This window comes from Triturus cristatus, chromosome 10, assembly GCF_964204655.1.
Source record: "Triturus cristatus chromosome 10, aTriCri1.1, whole genome shotgun sequence".
Classification (NCBI taxonomy): domain Eukaryota; kingdom Metazoa; phylum Chordata; class Amphibia; order Caudata; family Salamandridae; genus Triturus; species Triturus cristatus.
In genome coordinates this window covers 994,877,168-994,895,669 of record NC_140593.1, presented here as the reverse complement: position 1 = coordinate 994,895,669, position 18,502 = coordinate 994,877,168, and the positions used below count along the sequence as shown (strand labels likewise).

General features: G+C 42.6%; 1 protein-coding gene across 1 annotated transcript in view; it reads right to left on the bottom strand.

Moving 5' to 3' along the window:
- The window catches only part of MYO15A (myosin XVA), a 1,126,038-nt gene that overhangs the window by 980,084 nt on the left and 127,452 nt on the right, over positions 1–18,502 (bottom strand). Inside the window, exon 11 of the mRNA XM_085631315.1 lies at positions 8,883–9,044. Coding sequence (XP_085487441.1) covers positions 8,883–9,044 — 162 coding nt within the window. The remainder of the gene's footprint in view (positions 1–8,882; positions 9,045–18,502) is intronic.

The window sequence follows — 18,502 nt, the reverse complement described above, 5'->3', positions numbered from 1 at the left end:
TGTTGCTCCTTTTTAATTTTGTGCATATGCAGTTGCTAATGTGCAATTATGCGGCAATAAGTTCCTCTGTATTACTTTACAGGTAAGGGTGTTTAATATTGTGGGACTTAATTTCTATTGATTACATGAAATTCTGGGAAAATTCCAAAGATTTTTTTTCAAACAATTGTGAGAAAAACAATCAGCAAAAAATAATATATTTTACTGATGTTCTTACAGTATAATATGTGAGACATCCATAGGGATTTTCGACTTATTTTGTACAACAAAACCTTGCAATTTACTTTTTATGCATTAAAATAAAGAAGTTTACAAACTACTGCAAGCACAGTTATGACTTTGTACACCTAATTACAGGGTCCAAGGTATGAGCATGAAGACTTTTTGCACATTTGGTGACATGATTCTTATTCCATCTGTTATTTGTCAGGTCCTACCAGCTTTTCTTTCCTTATTCTTGATATATTATGTAGTTAGCAATTAGAGGATTTGTGATTATGTGAAACCCAAGTGCTTTGACTAATGATGTTCAACAGAGAATAACAGTATTATGCTATTATCTATGAGGTGGGGTGAAAAGCTATTAGCTAATTCTATTGAAAAACTGCAGATTCGATTGTCAGGCAAGGAGATAGACTGAAGGCTAGATACAGCTATTGAGGGACAAGCAGAGATGATAGATAGGCTGACATCGACGTAAAGTCCATAAGGTCCGACTTCATCATGAGTGGCCCTGACACCATCTTGGTAATGGGAGTCGCCATGTTCCTACTTTTATGCAGAATCATTGTCATGTCTGCCACTGTCACAGATGTCGTCTGACCTTATCTGTCTAAGAACTGAGACAATGTCAAGTCATTCGGCTAATGACATAGATTTAACACATGATGCAATATCAGTCAGGGACAAGTGTCTACTTTGTAGGAGAGTAAGATCTGCTTCTTATAGTTACCCCCACTTTTTGCTGATGTATCACTGTTTTCGACTTAGACTGGCTGAGATCCTGCTATCCAGGGCCCCAGTCTATCTGCTTTCTCCTCTAAATTGATTGCATGTACTTTAGGTACACTCCAGATTGAATACTGGGGTACCCTTATCAGTCCCTAGTATATGGTATACTATGTACCCAGGGCATAGGTACCGCAGAGGCTGTGTAAGGTGGTGCATGCACCCCTTACTTAGATATAGGTTCACTATATCTATTCTAAATCACTGCACATATAAACCTATAAGTCACCCCTATGGCAGGCCTTATCAATCGTGAAGGCAGGGTGCTGGGTTTTATGTGAGAGGGTGCCCCTGCATGAGCAGAGCCCCTCTGCAGCCTTCGGAACCTATTTTCCGGGGTTGTTTGTGATGCAGCCAACCATATATATTTAAGTGCATTATAACCTCGCGGTAAATGCCAACTTTAAAACAACTGCTTAGAAACATGTTGTGTTTGGTGTTAAACATCTTGGAATCATACCTCCCCACCAGTAACTGGCAAGGGAGGTATGATTCCACCCTTCTAGAGGGACTTATGCGAAACATCGGTACACCCGGTACCAGCTTTCTCGACCTGGGCATCACAAAATGGATGCTGCCAGCTACAGACACGAGTCTGCCCTCCTGATGATGAGCCAAGCTCGAGCAGGGTAAGGCTTGACAATAGGTTTCCTGTCACAGGGAGTTGCGACCACCTCCCAAACAGGATTTAGTGTATTGGGGCTGGGTGGGTGCACTCTGAGAGTGTTTGAAAGTCTGTACTGGGGGCACATTTGGTGTCCCTGTGCATAGTCCAGTTCAAACCGTTTGCAGGAGCCATTTGCCCCTGCTCTGGCGCAAAACTGAACAAAGGACATGGGTGTAATCACCCCTCTGTCCTGACCCTCCCATTGTTGGGTCTCCTAAGTCTGTCCCACCCCTTCCTTGGGTATTAAGTAGGAACCCTGACTACAGGATTTTAGATTTTACCTGGACTAAACTCTGCTACAGAAACCAAGTACTTTGATGATCTACACTTCACTGGACGACTGAAGAATCTCCCTTGGAGTAAAGGAGTTACTCCCCTGCAGCAGCAGGCACCTAAACGCATCTCCTGTGCTCCTGAGGACTTCGAAGATTTCTCCAAAACAGGAGGTGGGTTCCCGAGGTCTCTGAGGTTGATCTGTTCTCTCAGCAACTCTGAGACCAGTATCCCTCGTGGAGACCGTGCAACCCGAACCCCTGTGCACCCTATACTTTTGCAGCAGCATATACTTTTTGGCAATCCCTGAGGCTGTGCTTTGGGCTACGTGTAGTCCTGACCCCGAGCAGTATTTCCACCGAAGATTTCTGGCTTACACTCCACGAGTATTCCGTGGCCTGCTATTTCGTGATTCAGCTCTAGATCCCTTTGCGATCCCTGGTCCGTTGGCCTGTGGGTCCCTGTGAAGGTAATTTTGATTTTCCTTGGGCTTTCCTGGTTGCTCCAGATATGCCCTGACTCTCCATTGCTTGGACAGTCCCCAGGACCTTGCTGGTCCTCACCGTAGCTTGTTTCCTCTGCCCGCATGGGTTGCAGTTGCCAAGGCTAGTTGGTGTTCGATCCGAACACTGACCCCCCCAGCACTCTACATACTTCGTGGGACAGCTCACCACCAGACTTTGGTCATTGTCGACGTCTCCTGGTCCCCGTGGCTGCAGAGTCAAGCATCCTATCTTCTCACCTGAAGCACCCGACATCGGTGGGCATTTGTCTACTGAGCCCCTGGTTGCCCTGAAGTGACCCAGACTCTGTCCCCTCTGATTTCAAGTTCTTCTCAACTTGGATCCAGGCTTGGATTCCACTGGACACTTTTGATCTTTCCGGCAGCAGTACTTCTTTGCATCACGCCATTGAAAACGATGAAGGTTTCTTACACCACTGTTGACCCCTAAGCACCCGGCTCCTCTTGGATAGGTAACACGGGTATCTCTGTACTCTCAAGAGTGCTGGCCTTAGAACCTTCTATGTTCCAAGGGGTTTGCTTAAAGTCCTCTCCGAAGTGTCCGTAAGCTCTAAAATTCCAACCGCGACTTTCCCATAGAGTTGTACGGAGCTCACGCCTGTGTTGCTACACTGCACCCATCCTCCGTGGGTCCCCTGTGTCACTACTGGTGGAAGAGGTGTGGCGCAGCGGCCAGGGTGCCTGACTCCGGACCACAGGGTTCATGGTTCGATCCCCGGCTCTGGAGGCAGGTTAGCCCAGCACCATGTGACTCTGGGCAATAGCTTGCTTAATCTTCCCGACGGCCCCCAGCGTCGGGACACCTCTCCGGAGGTAGCTGAACGCTTTACAAATGCTGGCATTTTTTTTTACTTTGGGTGGTTCCTTGGGGTCCAAGCGATTCTACGTGCCCTCGGCACTGTGTCTAGTTAAGTCGTGGTTGTCATACCACTTACTTAGTATATGGTATGGTCTCCCCTGGAGCCCGCTGTGTATTGTGCTATTTACTGTCGTTCTAGTGATTTAATATTGTGTGCTTTGTGCTCTAATCTCATAAAGAGGTTAGTAGAGAGTGTTTAGTAATAAATACATATTTTTTTCATATCTCTTGTGTGGTTCTCCTTTCATTTGGTCAATCAGGAGGTTCTGATCTGGTAAAACAAGCTGCTTTACATTCCTTCGAGACTTAGCCTGAAGGCTGCTCTCCACAGCTACCACTAGGATAGCTTTCCATAAAGGTTGTCTTTAACCTAATCATCAATAAGGGTCGTTTGGACTGGTGCAAGGTGCCCACTATAATTAGTGGACAGCATATACCAGGCCAACTTCTCACACAATCAACATGTCAAGGTCAAAAAAGAACAAATACAGACATATAGCCAAAACAGTGTAGTCGGAAAATAAGCTCTTTCACCTTATATGGTCATAAGGAAACATCTGGGATGTACACCCTGATGCACATAATCTATGTCACACATTCCAAGACTTTTGTCATAAATTCCAATCTCTGATAAGATTTAGTATAAAGGGCATTCACTTGACCACTTGTCAGGAGAGGTCCTTTGTCTAGATTATCCCACAAGATTCTGCCAGAGATAGTCTCACCTACTGCCAGCGTACCTCGAAGATGCTACATCTATCGTGATGATGATAAAGCTGAGTCCCTGAGGAAGCCTGCTACTGCATCGTGTGTTTCTCCTCATAGGGAACACTGCCTCTGCTGATAATGACAGCTCTTGCTGCCAACAAGGTATGCAGTGGGTTGTTTTTCCCCTAACAAACTATAGACAGCAATTTGTTCTACTCTTCATGCTCTCCCAGTGTAGCACAGAGAAGTAGGTTTTAGGGTGCTAGGTTTTAAATTACATTTTAACCATGGTGCAAATGTTCAATTTATTCTTGTTGTTCACAGCTTGCCTTCTTGCTGTTTTTATGATAGCCTATGTACTTATTTTAGATGTACTGATAAACAGGTTTGCCCTGTTATAATAAATGCTTTTAGTTAAAAGTCTCTATTCTTCTTCGTGCAATGTGTGTGTGATATTGTGAATAATGAAATAGGTTTGATTCTGTTACCATGGTGCCCCTGATCCCCTTTTGGGGATTGTTAGTAACACAAAAGCAGTAACTCCACTTAAACAATGTATTGGGTAGGGTTCTGCGGGGCTACAATAACCTGTCTTTCACATTCAGTGTTGGTGCATTGAACCAAGTTTACCTGTGTCAGCCGTGGGTGGGAAAGCAAACCTTGTTGAACTACATCAAAGTCATAGTTTGCATAACAACATGAAGAAAAAGAAATAGCTTAACAGACAGACATCCATAGTGACAAACTACAAGCAGACTAAAGAGATAAAGAGCCATACTGGGCTTTAACTTGGGACAGTCGGTAGACTGACAAGACAAGCAGATGGGACAACATACAGGACAGGTAGGGAGAAAATCTTTTACAATACAAGTAGATTCACTGGTGAATAGAGATAAAAAAAAATGCCTGGCACACAGGCTAATAGGCAGACTAACAAAAAACACAGAAGACAGCCTGATTGGCAGAATATATAAATGGATACAACCATTTCTATCATTAAGTACATTTACATTAGGAGGCTTCATTACATAGCATTCAAACCACCTAAACTAATACAGGTTAGCAAATTGAAAGCATCTGTATTTACCAAGAAAATGATTAAAATGTGTACGTTTGACTTATTATTACAAACCAGCCTATGCAAATGTATTTATCCTAAGGAAAATAAGCACAGATCACTAAAACAGCACAAGTGTGTATGCACATGTATATGTTAAGGCCACACCCCCTGAACTTGCTTAAGGTAATTTGAAGTACTGGCATCTGACATGAGAGGGACCTCTAGTAACGACTTGTGGAACTGCACCTTCATGAAAGAATGTAAAGATTTTGAATCTGGCTTACTAAGGATATCTAGTAAAGATCTGGTAACCTGTAGCTTCATGAAAGGATTTAAGTGGTTTTGAATATAACTCGAGAGGGACTTCTAGTAATGTCTAGAGAAACAGCAGCTTGTGATAGGTTTTTGAGGATTTTGCATCTGACTCGAGAGTCACCTCTATTATAAACTTGAGAAACTGCAGTTTCATGAAAGAATTTCACTGTTTTGTTTGCATTTAACTCGAACTTGAGAGGTACCTCTAGCAACAACTTGACAAAATGCAGGTGTGTGAATATATATGTGTGTGTGTGTGTCTGTATGTTAGTCTGTCTGTCTGTGTATAGATATTGATATATATGGGTAAAATAACCTTTCATCAAATATCTTTATTATGTTGCTCCAATAACATTGACATTTTGCCTCTTCCTACCACAGCATACAGCATATGGCAGTGGGCTTTAATGTAAGCTACTGGGATTACTGGCATACATGTATATTGCCACTCAAAAGCTAGTTTGCTAAGAATAACTTGAAGGCACTTAAATTTACTAGTGACTGTTAGTACTTTATATTTTAAAGCCGCCAGCTCCTTTTACCAAAATAATAATAATACAAATATGTAAAGACTTAAAACATTTAGTTAATCATCCTTATCAATCACTTACTTAAAAATACCTATCTATACATCCTTTCACACTCACTTAAACAGATACAGCCAAGATCAACTATTTGAAGGCACTTGTTATTTTTGTATTGTATTATTGTACCAGTGAGTGTTAGTTCCTACACATGGTAGGGTGCCATTACTTTGACAAAAATCAAGAAATGTATTGGAATCTGTAATTTTGACTCAGAATTATTACAAACTAGCTATGGCAAATTTGTTTATCCAATGGAAAACAAGCACAAATAGTAGAAATAGAAAAGGTATGTATACAAATGTGTGTGATAACGCTACACCCCCTCAGCTCGATGAAGGTCTTATAAAGCAGTGGTATCTGTCTTGAGATGGACCTCTAGTAACAACTCGTGAAACTGTAGCTTCATGAAAGAATTTTAATGCTTTTCTATCTGGCTCAAGATTGACATTTCGCTTCTTCCTACTACGGCAAGGCTGTGGCCTTTAATATATATATCTGTGAGACTATTGGCACACATGTCCAGTGAAACTTCAAAACCGGTTTGCTAAGAATAAGGTTGAGGTAAATTGAATTTACAAGTGACTGCTAGTGCTTTATACTAGAAAATCATCGTAATCAAGACGTTTACTGAAAGTTACCAGCCTGGTGTTTTCCAAATATGTTATAGTTAAAATATATACATATAAAGGGCTAGCAGTCAACCATCTTTATCCTTTAGGCTGCTAAATTTTTACTCACTTGATTCTCCCTGCAACCACATCACACACAATAGGTAAATGGGTCTGCCTACTTCAGTGTTTGAGCACATTTACTTCAAGGCGGCTTTTAGATTGCTCACCCTTTTATACCCACCTCAACATAGACACCCAATGTTAACTACTTGAAGGCACTTGTATTTATCAATAAATGTGTGTGCAAATTTAAATGTCACAGCTTCACACATTCAGCTTGGTTCAGGTTATTTGAAGCAGTTGCATCTGACTCAAGAGGGAACTCAAGTAACAACTTAAGGTACTGCCGGTGTATGAAGATTTCAGTAGGTTTGTGGAGATTTCATTTGGAGCTGACTCGAAAGGGACACCTAGTATTGACTTAACAAACTAAAGCTTTGTGTAAAAGAATTTTGGAGATTTTGCACCTGACTCAAAAGGAACATCTACTAACATCTACTAACAACTAAAGGGGCCGCAGGTTTGTCAATCGCTTGCAAGCCTCATGAAAAATGAAAAACATAGATATATATGAACTATCATTAAATAAGATAACCTTTCTTCTAATATCTTGAGTGCTTTGCTTAACTAACATTAACATGTTGTTTCTTCCTGTCATTGCACAAAGGTGTGGGCTTCAAAATAAGCAACAAAATTATAGTGCAACTAAAAAAGTAGTTTGATAAGGCTGATGGCACTTGAGTGAACAAGGGACTGCTAGTACTTATGTATAGTAGGTTGTGTTCACAAATGTTCCATTATAATCTAGACATTTATTGAAAGTTGCAATATTGATTCATCATCATACACCAGGATTGCCATATTTACTGATCCTATAAAAAACAACCCCAGTTCATTAGAGTAGCAAAAGTGTATATGAACTTTTTTATGTTGAAGTCACACCACATCACCTTTGTAAAAGACATTTGAAGCAGTTGCATCCGACTCACTTGGGACCTTTAGTAACAACTTGAGATATTGCAGCTTTGTCATAGACTTCTTAAGCAGTTGTTGACTTGCGAGGGACATCTGATAAAGTTTTTTTTGAAGGGCCACACCCATGTTCAAGCTGTTGGTTCTGACTCAAGAAGTAGATTTAGTAATGACTTGATGTACTGTAGCTATGAAAATAGTGAGACCTATTGGCTTTGCCAGGGCTTGTTTTTATTTGTAGTCTTGCTACTCTTAGATTTCAGCTATGCAAACGCACTTCCTTGTATTTTTTTGCTAGTGTGCTTTTGATCTGTATTGCTGTGTATTCTTAGATTTGTTTTACTGTTAGTTGATTGCTCATGGCACTTTCCCTCATTGTCAGTGATTCTGTTATGTCAAGATCAATGACAGGCATACATTTACTACAGATCTGTCGACACATTCTACAAATAAAATTCATTTAGGGATGCTGTGTAAAGCTTTCTGTTGCATGAATATCAGTCAAGCGAACAAAGAGAACACCTGCACGGAGCTGTCTAAGGTTGATTGTTATTTTTGCTTGACTTCATTAAGCTTGAGAAAATCTGGAAAGATAGATAGGAGGCCAGACAGAAGGCGGGGTGATGTCAAATACAGGCAGATAATCTCTTCTAAACTGACTCTATAGTACACTGGTGTCAAACGTTGTTTCAAGAGGGGTAGCAGATGGGATATATTTACATAAATAAGCATAAATGCTAATGTCGACATAGTGAATGGACATGCTGAAAATCTGGCCCTGATTCAGTGCTTAATTTGAGCCGGTGGTTTCCGGTGCTCGGCACCGGCACTTAATTGGTTTCCAGTGCTCCACACCGGCACTTAATTGTCATCACCACACTTATGACACTCTGCCATATGGTGGCGCTGCTCTCTAATTTAGACATGAGCAGGACAACGGATGTTTATGAATACAATATACATAAAAAAAATACTAATACCCACCTCACCAGCCATTCCATTAGCTTTGGGGACATGAAATAATTTGAACTGTCGCAATTGCAGGCAAGAGAGATGGTGAGTAGTTGTTTTGGTATTGTCATTGGCAGTGATGGTGGGGTAATGGGTGGTGCAGGCTGCAGTTGCCTCCTGGACGGGTCCCTGTCACTTATTTTTTACAAATTAGGCACTGCCCTGATTTAACCATCGAAGGACATGGACCCCCGCAAGGGGGGCTCTTTGCCTCATCCTGCACATTACCTCATACTTCTCAAAGTAGACGTTGCCCAGGTGTAAAATGGAAGACAGAATTCGGAAGACGCTGTTCTGGTCCTCGCCGCTGAAGCTAAGGATTTCCATGGCGCTCACCAGCCTCCGGAAGTCGTCGGCATCACTCTTGCCTTGTATTTCACAGTTGCCACCCTGTGGAAATGACACGAGGCAGACATTGCACAGTGAGATCGAGGGGTGTCCTGGGGCTCTGGGCAGGAAATGACGTCAGATTACAGAGACGCTCGTATTGTACATAGGTTACTAATAAAGTGAATGACAACAGTGAAATGTAATTCAGGTCCAACACTGATCTTCCCATACTCTTTTTTTTAAATAATATGTTCAGAATTTGTTTTTGTAAATACAAAGATGAATTATATTTAAGACACTGAGGCCCAGATTTACTAAGATTTGGCGCATCGCAGAAAGATAACTTGAAGTGCTGAGTCAAATGGAGAGAGCAGGAATGCGATATATTTACTAAGATATGGACTATTCTTGCTCTCTCTATGAGCTGGCGAACTATGTGCAGCCTAGCGCCAACACAGGCACCTTTAAGCCATGGTGCAAGGGTGCCTGCGTTACGGACAGAACTATTTTTGTGCTGGAAGGGATACCCTTCTGCATAAAAACAATCCTCAGAGGTATTTTCCTCTTTCTATGTGTGCTGCAGAATGCTGCACAAGTAGAAAGAGGAAATTCCAAGGGGAAATGAAGATATTTCTTGTTGCTACGCCTCTGTTGGAGTGGTGTACCGTTTTCACGCATTCCCAGGTTTACTAGTCTTAGGAAATCTGGGAATGCACCAAAATCCATGGGTGGATGCATGGGAACACCCACACTCCACCCGATGGAACGACTTCCCAACGCAGACTAATGCAGGGTTCCTATATCAACACATACTTCAAGAGTTGTAGATTACATCAGATCTAACTGATGATGATCCGCTGCTCCTGCATTGATCCGTTGTGTGAATCCACGCCCCAGAAATGTGCTGGTTCATACAGAGGTGTTCCAAAGTGCAAACAGAGAGAAACAGCCGCGTTCTGACATCCCAAGGGAATAAAGTAGCACTCATCTTGGGGCTAGTTTTACAACTGCCTGCCTCTCTCACCCAGCACACACAGCCTCTCCAAGACTATTGCAGGCGCTCCCCAAATCTGACAAAACAATGCTGCGCTTTCCTTCACGGGTTCAACATCAGGTTATGCACAGCCGAGCACAGCTGGGGTTTCAAAATGTCCAAAAAAGATGTAAATAATTCTCACTGACAAAGTATGTACGTTCAGACATATTCACTGTGGACAAAAATAAAGCCCGGCTGGATTGTATTCTTTGGTATATTTCATACAGGACAACAATGGGCTACAAAGCCATTCTGGGATCGCAAACCTTGCAATTTGTAAAATCACAGGGCTATGGGCCGCAATATGGCTTTTGTTCTATTTACTAATTCCATAAAGTCATCAAAGCATTTTTGACACAAAATGGGCTCTGCCCTCCGTTCCAAATCTTCATTAGAAGGTGTGGAAGGGGTGAGCCTTCTTAATTGCAGGCCACATTAATATATATCAATTGCTGGACCATTGATAAGTTACTAACACCTTAAAGGATATGGTAACTGATTCTCAAAATGTAACGTGTCCCCTTTGGACACCTTTGGTGTCAGGTACATTGTGGGGAAGAGGCAGTGAGTAATCCAGAGGATCACTCCCTGCCTCTTGCAAAACATTTTTTTAAAGCATAACTGGTTCCTTTAAGGAAAATAGACTGCTTAAAAAAAGTTTCCCATTTGGGAATGTAAACACAGGGATTGGTGGTTTGCTGTTCTTTGCATGTTACCATCCCTGTGTCTGTAACCAATCACAGGGGGCTGCAAATAGCAATCTGCCTCGTTAATATTTCATTTGAAGGCCACTCTACAACCTGCCTTCGGAGACTTTGTGATGCGACCAAATGATACAAAGGTTGCATCTTCAAATCAGAGACAGGCTGAAAAAAGTCAGTGTGCAATTGCACCCACTTATCCCACCCGTTTTATTTTTATCACATCAGGCACCACGTTTCTAAATGTTACACATATTATCTCTAGTTTTCCAACAATAAAACCATCAAAATCAGGATTGTAGAAGACCATTTCCCAAACTGGATCCGCAGCTGGGACAAGAACAGAGCAGCAAAGGTTATTAGCCGATGATGTAAGCTCTCTGTGCCAGCATTCGAATGCCTGACCTTCAATTCCCCCTGCATTAGCTCATACATCCAGCCCTCAGTGCATGCAGTGCTCTAATAATGTTATGGGCCGGCCACAGATTGTTGTCAATCAGGGAAAGGGCTATACACAGACAGACCAACAGCCGCATTCCCATACGCCAACACACATACAGACACATGCACACAGACCAATAGTCATCCACAACCCTGGCCAGCAGATGGCAGCAGATAATGAAGTGTAGCAGGAAGCACCAGTTGACGAGCATTGGGAAGCATGTAACGATGTGCACCTTGGGGGAGCAAGGGATTGTGCAGTTTGGGAGCACATGGTAATTCTCACCAAGGGAGCAGGGGCTGAGGTGATGAGCCTAGGGGATCACAGAGTGATGTGTATTGAGGGACCACAGGATGAGTGAACAGGACGTCTTTCTTGTTATCTCCTCCAAGTTTCTCCCCCCAAATTTCCATTATTCCCTCCTTTCCTTTCCCTCCTCTCCAGCATTTCCTGGCTTTAATTGCGTCACTGGGGGATTTCAACATATGACACTGGCCTTGTAACCATAACATACAATTATCTCCTTTATCAGTACAATTTAGTGATCTTGTGCCATGGGGGGGGGGGGGTGGTCACAGTGGTGGACATTTAGGGTGGTATGGTAAATCTGGTCCCATTCTCAACAGATCAGTATTACAATTATTCAGAGATAGCAACGAGATTGTTGAGCAGGCAATGCAATGCAAGCTGTAATGGGAATGTTTTGAAAAGTTAGGTAGAAACTTCAATGCGGAAGGCCGGTGTTATTTCTACGAGACTGCGTGATTTCTGCTACTGTACGGTACCTGTGCCAATCAATGCCTCTTAAGTGATGAATGTGATCTGGCCTCAGGCTCTCCTCCTTACTGCAGCATGATGTTCTATTTATATCATTTTGTAGTGGCAGGCCACATGAAGTGAGTCAGTGTAAAATTGCTATAGATTTCGCATATTTGTGTGATTACATATTTGATTTCCGGCCTCAGCGAGGTAGCAGTACTTGCGAGATAAAGAACACAGCGTGGAAATAGAAGCCACTGTTTTGGGGGAGGTCGCAGATTATCTTGTTGAATCAATGCGCTGCTTCAGAATGTACAACCGCATAAAAAGCTGCACCGTATAGAAGTGCGTGATCCCGGCTACTTGGAGAAGTGTCCAATAGCAATTGATTTCATCATGACAAAGAAGTAATACCTTTCCTGGAAAGGTATTACTTCTTTCCTCCCCTTCAACACTGAAGCGACCAATTTCGGCTTTAACTTGCTGGTATAGGCACGCCCTGCCCCCCCCAACCTCCTTCACTGCACCCACCAGCACGTCACCGCCTCCCTGAGTGTGTGTCTGTTTATGTGCGCCAGGGTCAGTGTTGTTTGGCACATGGCTGCCAAGTGCTAACTCGCTAGCCAAGCGGAACTGATTGGGGCCGTTTCGGTTTCCTCACACAGCAAAAGAGCAGGCCCTAGCAGCAGGAGGCGACTTTCAAAAGAGACACTAGCACTGAACACGCAAGTGCACATTTACCAGCGCAAACTCCTTTCTTGTGAAATCCGGCCTGAAATCCGGAAAATTAAACAAAATATAGGTCATGATTCATGAAGCAACTGAGCCAGCGCATAGGGAACGCACCGAGGGCGACCTTCAACAGATGGAACTGATACAAGGGTACAAAGGCCCATTAGAGGTCAAAAGTTACATTGAAGAAGATGGTAGCTAAGCCCTTTACTCTATAACCTGCACCATAAGATGTTAAATTACAATCCTATATCAGAATCGCGAATGATCCTGGAGCCCATAAGACACTTCTTGTAGGCTAGCTTCAAATTCTGTTCGCATTAGTTGGTGAAAACTTTATTAATAAGAACGTGCACGAGGGGCACACTTTGGAGTGCTTTAATAAAATGCTGCTCTCCCGAGAGATGTGATTTGTCTAGTACTGTTTTTATTTAATGTATCCCCATAATCGTAGCGAGAGGAGAATGTTGCTGCAAGGGTGTGGCCCTAAAATAAACAGCATCTTAAAAGAACAGCAGCTGCCACCTTTGACTTGCCTATGTCTGTTTCAATGCAATGCCCTCTTCTATGTTGAGGTCACTCGCCGATATTGTCGATGCGATGCTGAAATTACTGAGACAAGTAAAGGCATGTAAATATTGTGCGCAGCTCATCATCTTGTCGCTGTGTGCCTTGAATACGAAGCACACTTCCTACAGCGAATACAAAATCAGGCACCATGTTAGCAGCCGGTTAAGGGCGCTGTCTCTCAGCACACTACATCGGTTATTTAGCGTGAATACTGACTGCACAATCACAATGACATCTAGATACAAGAAAAATCCATGTGCACCACACAATAATTTGACACCGAATTGAAACATCTAACCTAATTCAGGAAACAATGCGGACTACACTACAACAACAATCACCTTGATGTAAGGACTGAACGCGGCGTCGACCAGGCTGACTGCCATGTATTGTTGGCAGTATGTTCTGTTAAACTCGGTAATCCACATGAGACTTCACTTTCATGTTCAGGACAAAGCCTTTGTCCTGAACATGAGCTAAAAAAGGCCCCGCACGTTAGCCTAAGCGGCGCAAGTGCCAGAGCCCAGTGGCAACACCAGGCAGTGACCAGTGGAAAACAAAACAAAAGGACTCGGTTGTGTAAAAAAAAAGGAAAAAAACACACACACACGCATACACACACACACACACACACACACACTAGAAAGCCATGTTGTCTGCTTCAAATATATTTTTCAGCACAAGCCCCAAGTTAAGGCTTGTGCTGAAAAATATATTTTAAGCAGACTTGCGGACCCCAACCTTCGCCCCAGTTACAGCCCCCCGAGTCAAGCAGCACAACAGCGCCACCAAAGGGAGCACAGTCACACGTATCCACAGTGCTGCACTAGCATAGCCAGACTCTCGCAGGCACAGGCAGGGAAGAGGAGGTTTCAAAGGTGGGAGTATCTAGCAAGTGACTCTACTCTGGCTCCCTCTGTGCGAGCCTTCAGGGAGAAATCCTCTTCATTACTACCTCCACCTGACCCCTGACTCTGCAGCACTCTCCCTTACAGACTCGATTATCCACTTTGCTACCACCCCTCTCCATTACACCTTATCTCACAGCTGACCTTGGGACCCAGCCCCATATCAGCCACCATTCAGTTCCACTTTCATTATTCCCAGTAAAAAACAATAGTAAAATCACCTTCAAACTTGAAACATTGAATATAGCAGTAAATGAAATCAGCATGCATGTTAAAGTATGCTCCACAGTTGTCCTAATCACCTGACTGTTAATTAAATAAACAAAAACAGAGAGGCCATGACAGGGCCGGCTGTAGTGCTGGTGCAAAAGTCTTTTTGACCTATTTTTTTACCTCTTTCTCTGTAGATAACTTAACAACCACCCTCCAACAGTGCTCTTTATCTCTCCGTAGCCACTCCCCCCATGGCCTCCTCCTCAGAGTCCCTCACTGCTCCCTCCACCAGTGCCCCTCATCTGTCTGTAGTTCCCCCACCCCATGACCTCCTCCTCGGATTTCCTCACTGCCACCCTCCACCAGTGCCCCTCATCTCTCTGTAGTTCCCCTCCACCCCGTGACCTCCTCCTCGGCTTCCCTCACTGCCGCCCTCCACTAGTGCCCCTCATCTCTCTGTAGTTGCCCTTCACCCCGTGACCTCCTCCTTGGCTTCCCTCACTGCCACCCTCCACTAGTGCCCCTCATCTCTCTGTAGTTCCCCCACCTCATGACCTAGTCCTCAGCTTCCCTCACTGCTACTCTCCACTAGTGCCCCTCAGCTCTCTGTATTCCACCCACCCCGTGACCTCCTCCTCTGACTCCCTCACTGCCACCCGCACCAGCACCCTTCATCTCTCCGTAGCAACCACCCACCCCATGACCTCTTCCTGGGATTCCCTCACTGCCACCCTCCACTAGTGCCCCTCATCTCTCCGCTGCCCATCTCTCATATCCATTCCGTTCGTTGTATTGCGCTACTCATGAGTGTAGGGTGTCACAGTACTTTACATGATAACAGCACACATTATACAGACAATAAATCAGTTTATGCGGAATGTCACATCAGCCAATGAGGATTACAAGGTGTAGAAATCACTTCATCCATACTGGTGGGCAATATATTTTACGGGGGTTTGGTTGGGAGAAGCACAAACTAAGGATTTAAAGAGTACTGCAGTGGTTGAGGGTTGGCTTTACTGATAAATATGTACAACTGCCCAAACTCTTTTTAGTAATATTAGATTATTCTAATTATGTGAAAAATGCACTCCCCAAGACATGGGGTGTGTCCCTCGGGCACAGATGTAGTCCTCTCAAGGAGGTTTCAAATGTTATTCAATGAGTGAAGTTAAACTTTCATCGATTTGAAAAAAGCTTTATTCGTCTTTTTTGATGGCGTTCATTTCAAACACGTCACGGTGAACATTGCTTAGGTTACATATTCCCAATGCATTTCGGCTTGAGCCTTCATCAGGGGTGATCTACAAATGGTAAAGAGGATGGATAAATGTAGGATACAACAATAGCGCGGCATTTATTTACATTTGATGTTATTGGTTAAGAGAACAAACTGAAAGATGAAAAAAGGATAAAAAAAGACGGGTTAGTCGGAGCTATCAGGAGGTTGTTTACGGAGAGCTGTTCCTCGTGTGTGTATGGCTTAGTTTCAAATAAGGTGTAAGCTCAGTCTAAAATGAAGTATCTAATGCTTTTGGTGAGTATAGTTCCCTGAAGGAATACCCAAAGGATGGTAAAAGGCTTCCGCGGGACGTGCGAGTAGAAAATATAAGTGAAAACGTATAAAGTATTCTTACCGAGTGCTTAACGCCTCATCATATCGTCCGTGTAGTCCGTGTGTGGCTGTTCGCGTCTATACTCGTTTTCGGACGAGTTTAAATATTGAGAGAAGGACGTTAAGAGCGTGTCACGTGTCAAGTAACAATGTGTATAAACATAGGACTAAGCTATTGTGGACGTGAAAATGGTGAAAGGACTGGTGTGCCCGTAGCAGTGAATATGAACATAGGACTAAGGAATTGTGAAACGTGAAAGGACTTGAAGTGTCCGAAGTTACCCAATTAGTCTCATTAGCATATACTCCGTCAATAAGAATGTGTGAAGGAAATGTGACATAATTACAGAATGGTGATACATGTTGTTCAAGGGAACAGTTGTGAGCAGAACAGTCAGTAACGAGAGTTAGTTATAAGTCGGTCTGAATCAAAAAATGCATTGTACGATAACTGACAAAATTAATAAAGTTAATAAATCAATGGTTAAACGTATTCACAGATCATGTAGTAATACAGGTATAAGGGATGAGTATTTGTATAAACATTCATAGATAACATGAGAATTCAGTACGATCATTTAAGCCATTCGGCTTCATCGAGTTCAAAAAATAAATCCAATGATTTTCTCTTTGCAACATAAAGTTGCGATTGTCTCTCCCTTCTTTCTTTGTTACTATTTCCAAGACGCAAAATTTTAGTTGGCTAACATTGTGGCCAGCTTCCAAAAAATGTTGGGCAACTGATGATTTTAGTTGTTTAGTCCTAATGTTGGATTTATGCTCGTTGAGTCTTATTTTCATTTTTCTTTCAGTTTGTCCAACATAAATTTTGCCGCAAGGGCATTTGAGCATGTAGATAACATTAGATGTATCACAAGTTGCCGTTGTTTTCAATTTGATTTTGTGTCCTTTCATAGGGTGTGTGATGTAGTCACCCTTAATGATGTTGTTACAGTTGTTACAATTTAAGCAAGGGATAGTTCCTTTGAATGGAAGTGTCATAAGAGGTGGATGTTGTTGTTTCAAGATTTCACCTATATTCTTATTGCGTGTGTAGGCGAAAATTGGTTCCTCATCAAAAATATGGTTGAAATCCTGTTCTAATCTAAGCAATTGCCAATGCTTTTTGATTATTCGTCTATAGTTTGTACTCATGGTGGAATATTTGGAAACTATAGTGACTTGATTGCTAGTTGGTTTGGGTAGTGTGGTAAGAAGTTGGTTCCGGTTTTTGGAATCAGATCTTTCTTTCGCTTTATGTAGTACCTGATCAGGATAACCACGGATTTTGAATCTTTGTGTGAGCGTGTTAAGTTGGTCCAGTGATTTATCATAATTCGATACAATTCTTTTTACTCTGAGCATTTGAGAGAAAGGAAGATGTTGTTTGAGTGGTGGCGGATGAAAACTTTGATAGTGAAGGGTATTGTTCCTATCTGTGTTTTTTCTATATAGGTCAGTCTCAAAACCCGTAGGTGTTTTAATGATGGTAACGTCCAGAAAGTTGATGATGTCAGGATGGATGTTGAACGTGAATTGTAATCGTTGGTCAATTTGGTTAAGGTTGTCAAGGTGATTCTTGAGAGCGTGGTTCGAACCTTTCCATATGATGAAAATATCATCAATAAATCTGAGGTATAGTTTTAAACTGCTGATCCAAGTAGGTGAGCTTAAGATGTGATCCTCCTCAAATTGATTCATGAAGATATTGGCATACGCTGGGGCAGCGCAATTTCCCATAGATGTGCCAGTTAGCTGTTGGTACCATTCGTTGTTGTGTACAAAATAGCTGTGGAAAAGGGTAAATTGCATTAGTTCCATCAAGAAAACCTGTAAGTTGTGTGGATGTTTAGAATGTAGCAATGCCTGTTCAATCGCCTCTAAACCCATTTGGTGAGGGATGGAGGTATATAAGGAATTAACATCCACTGTGCATAGGATGACATGCTCGTCTTCTGATATGGATACTTGATTAAGTTTGATTAAGAAATCAGTAGTATCTTTCAAGAATGACTTCATAGAGTTAACACTGGGTTGGAGATGACGGTCTAAAAATTTGCCAACTGGTTCGTGAAGACTACCACGTGTAGAAACAATAGGTCGACAGGGAGGTTTGGTGGGATGCTTGTGGATTTTGGGTACCATAAAGATAGTTGGACTTTTTGGGTTGGATTGAATGAGGAAATTTTGAACCTTCTCATTAATGGTGCCATTGTCAACAGCGGCTTGTACGATGGTCTGTAGAATCACACTATATTGTCTTGTAGGATTGCTTTCCAATTTCAAATATGTTTCAGAATCCTGGACGTGGGTCGATATTTGAGAGTTGTAATAATCAGAATTGAGTACAACTAGTGCTCCACCTTTGTCAGCTTTGGTACAAATGATGTCAGGATTGCCAGCGATGGATCTTAAAATGCCTATCTCTTTGTTGGTGAGATTACTGCGTGTTGGTCTGCTTCTGCTGAAATTGAGTTTAGATAAATCGTTCTTTACACATGATTCAAATAGGTCCAAACATTTGTGGCTAACCGGAGCCATA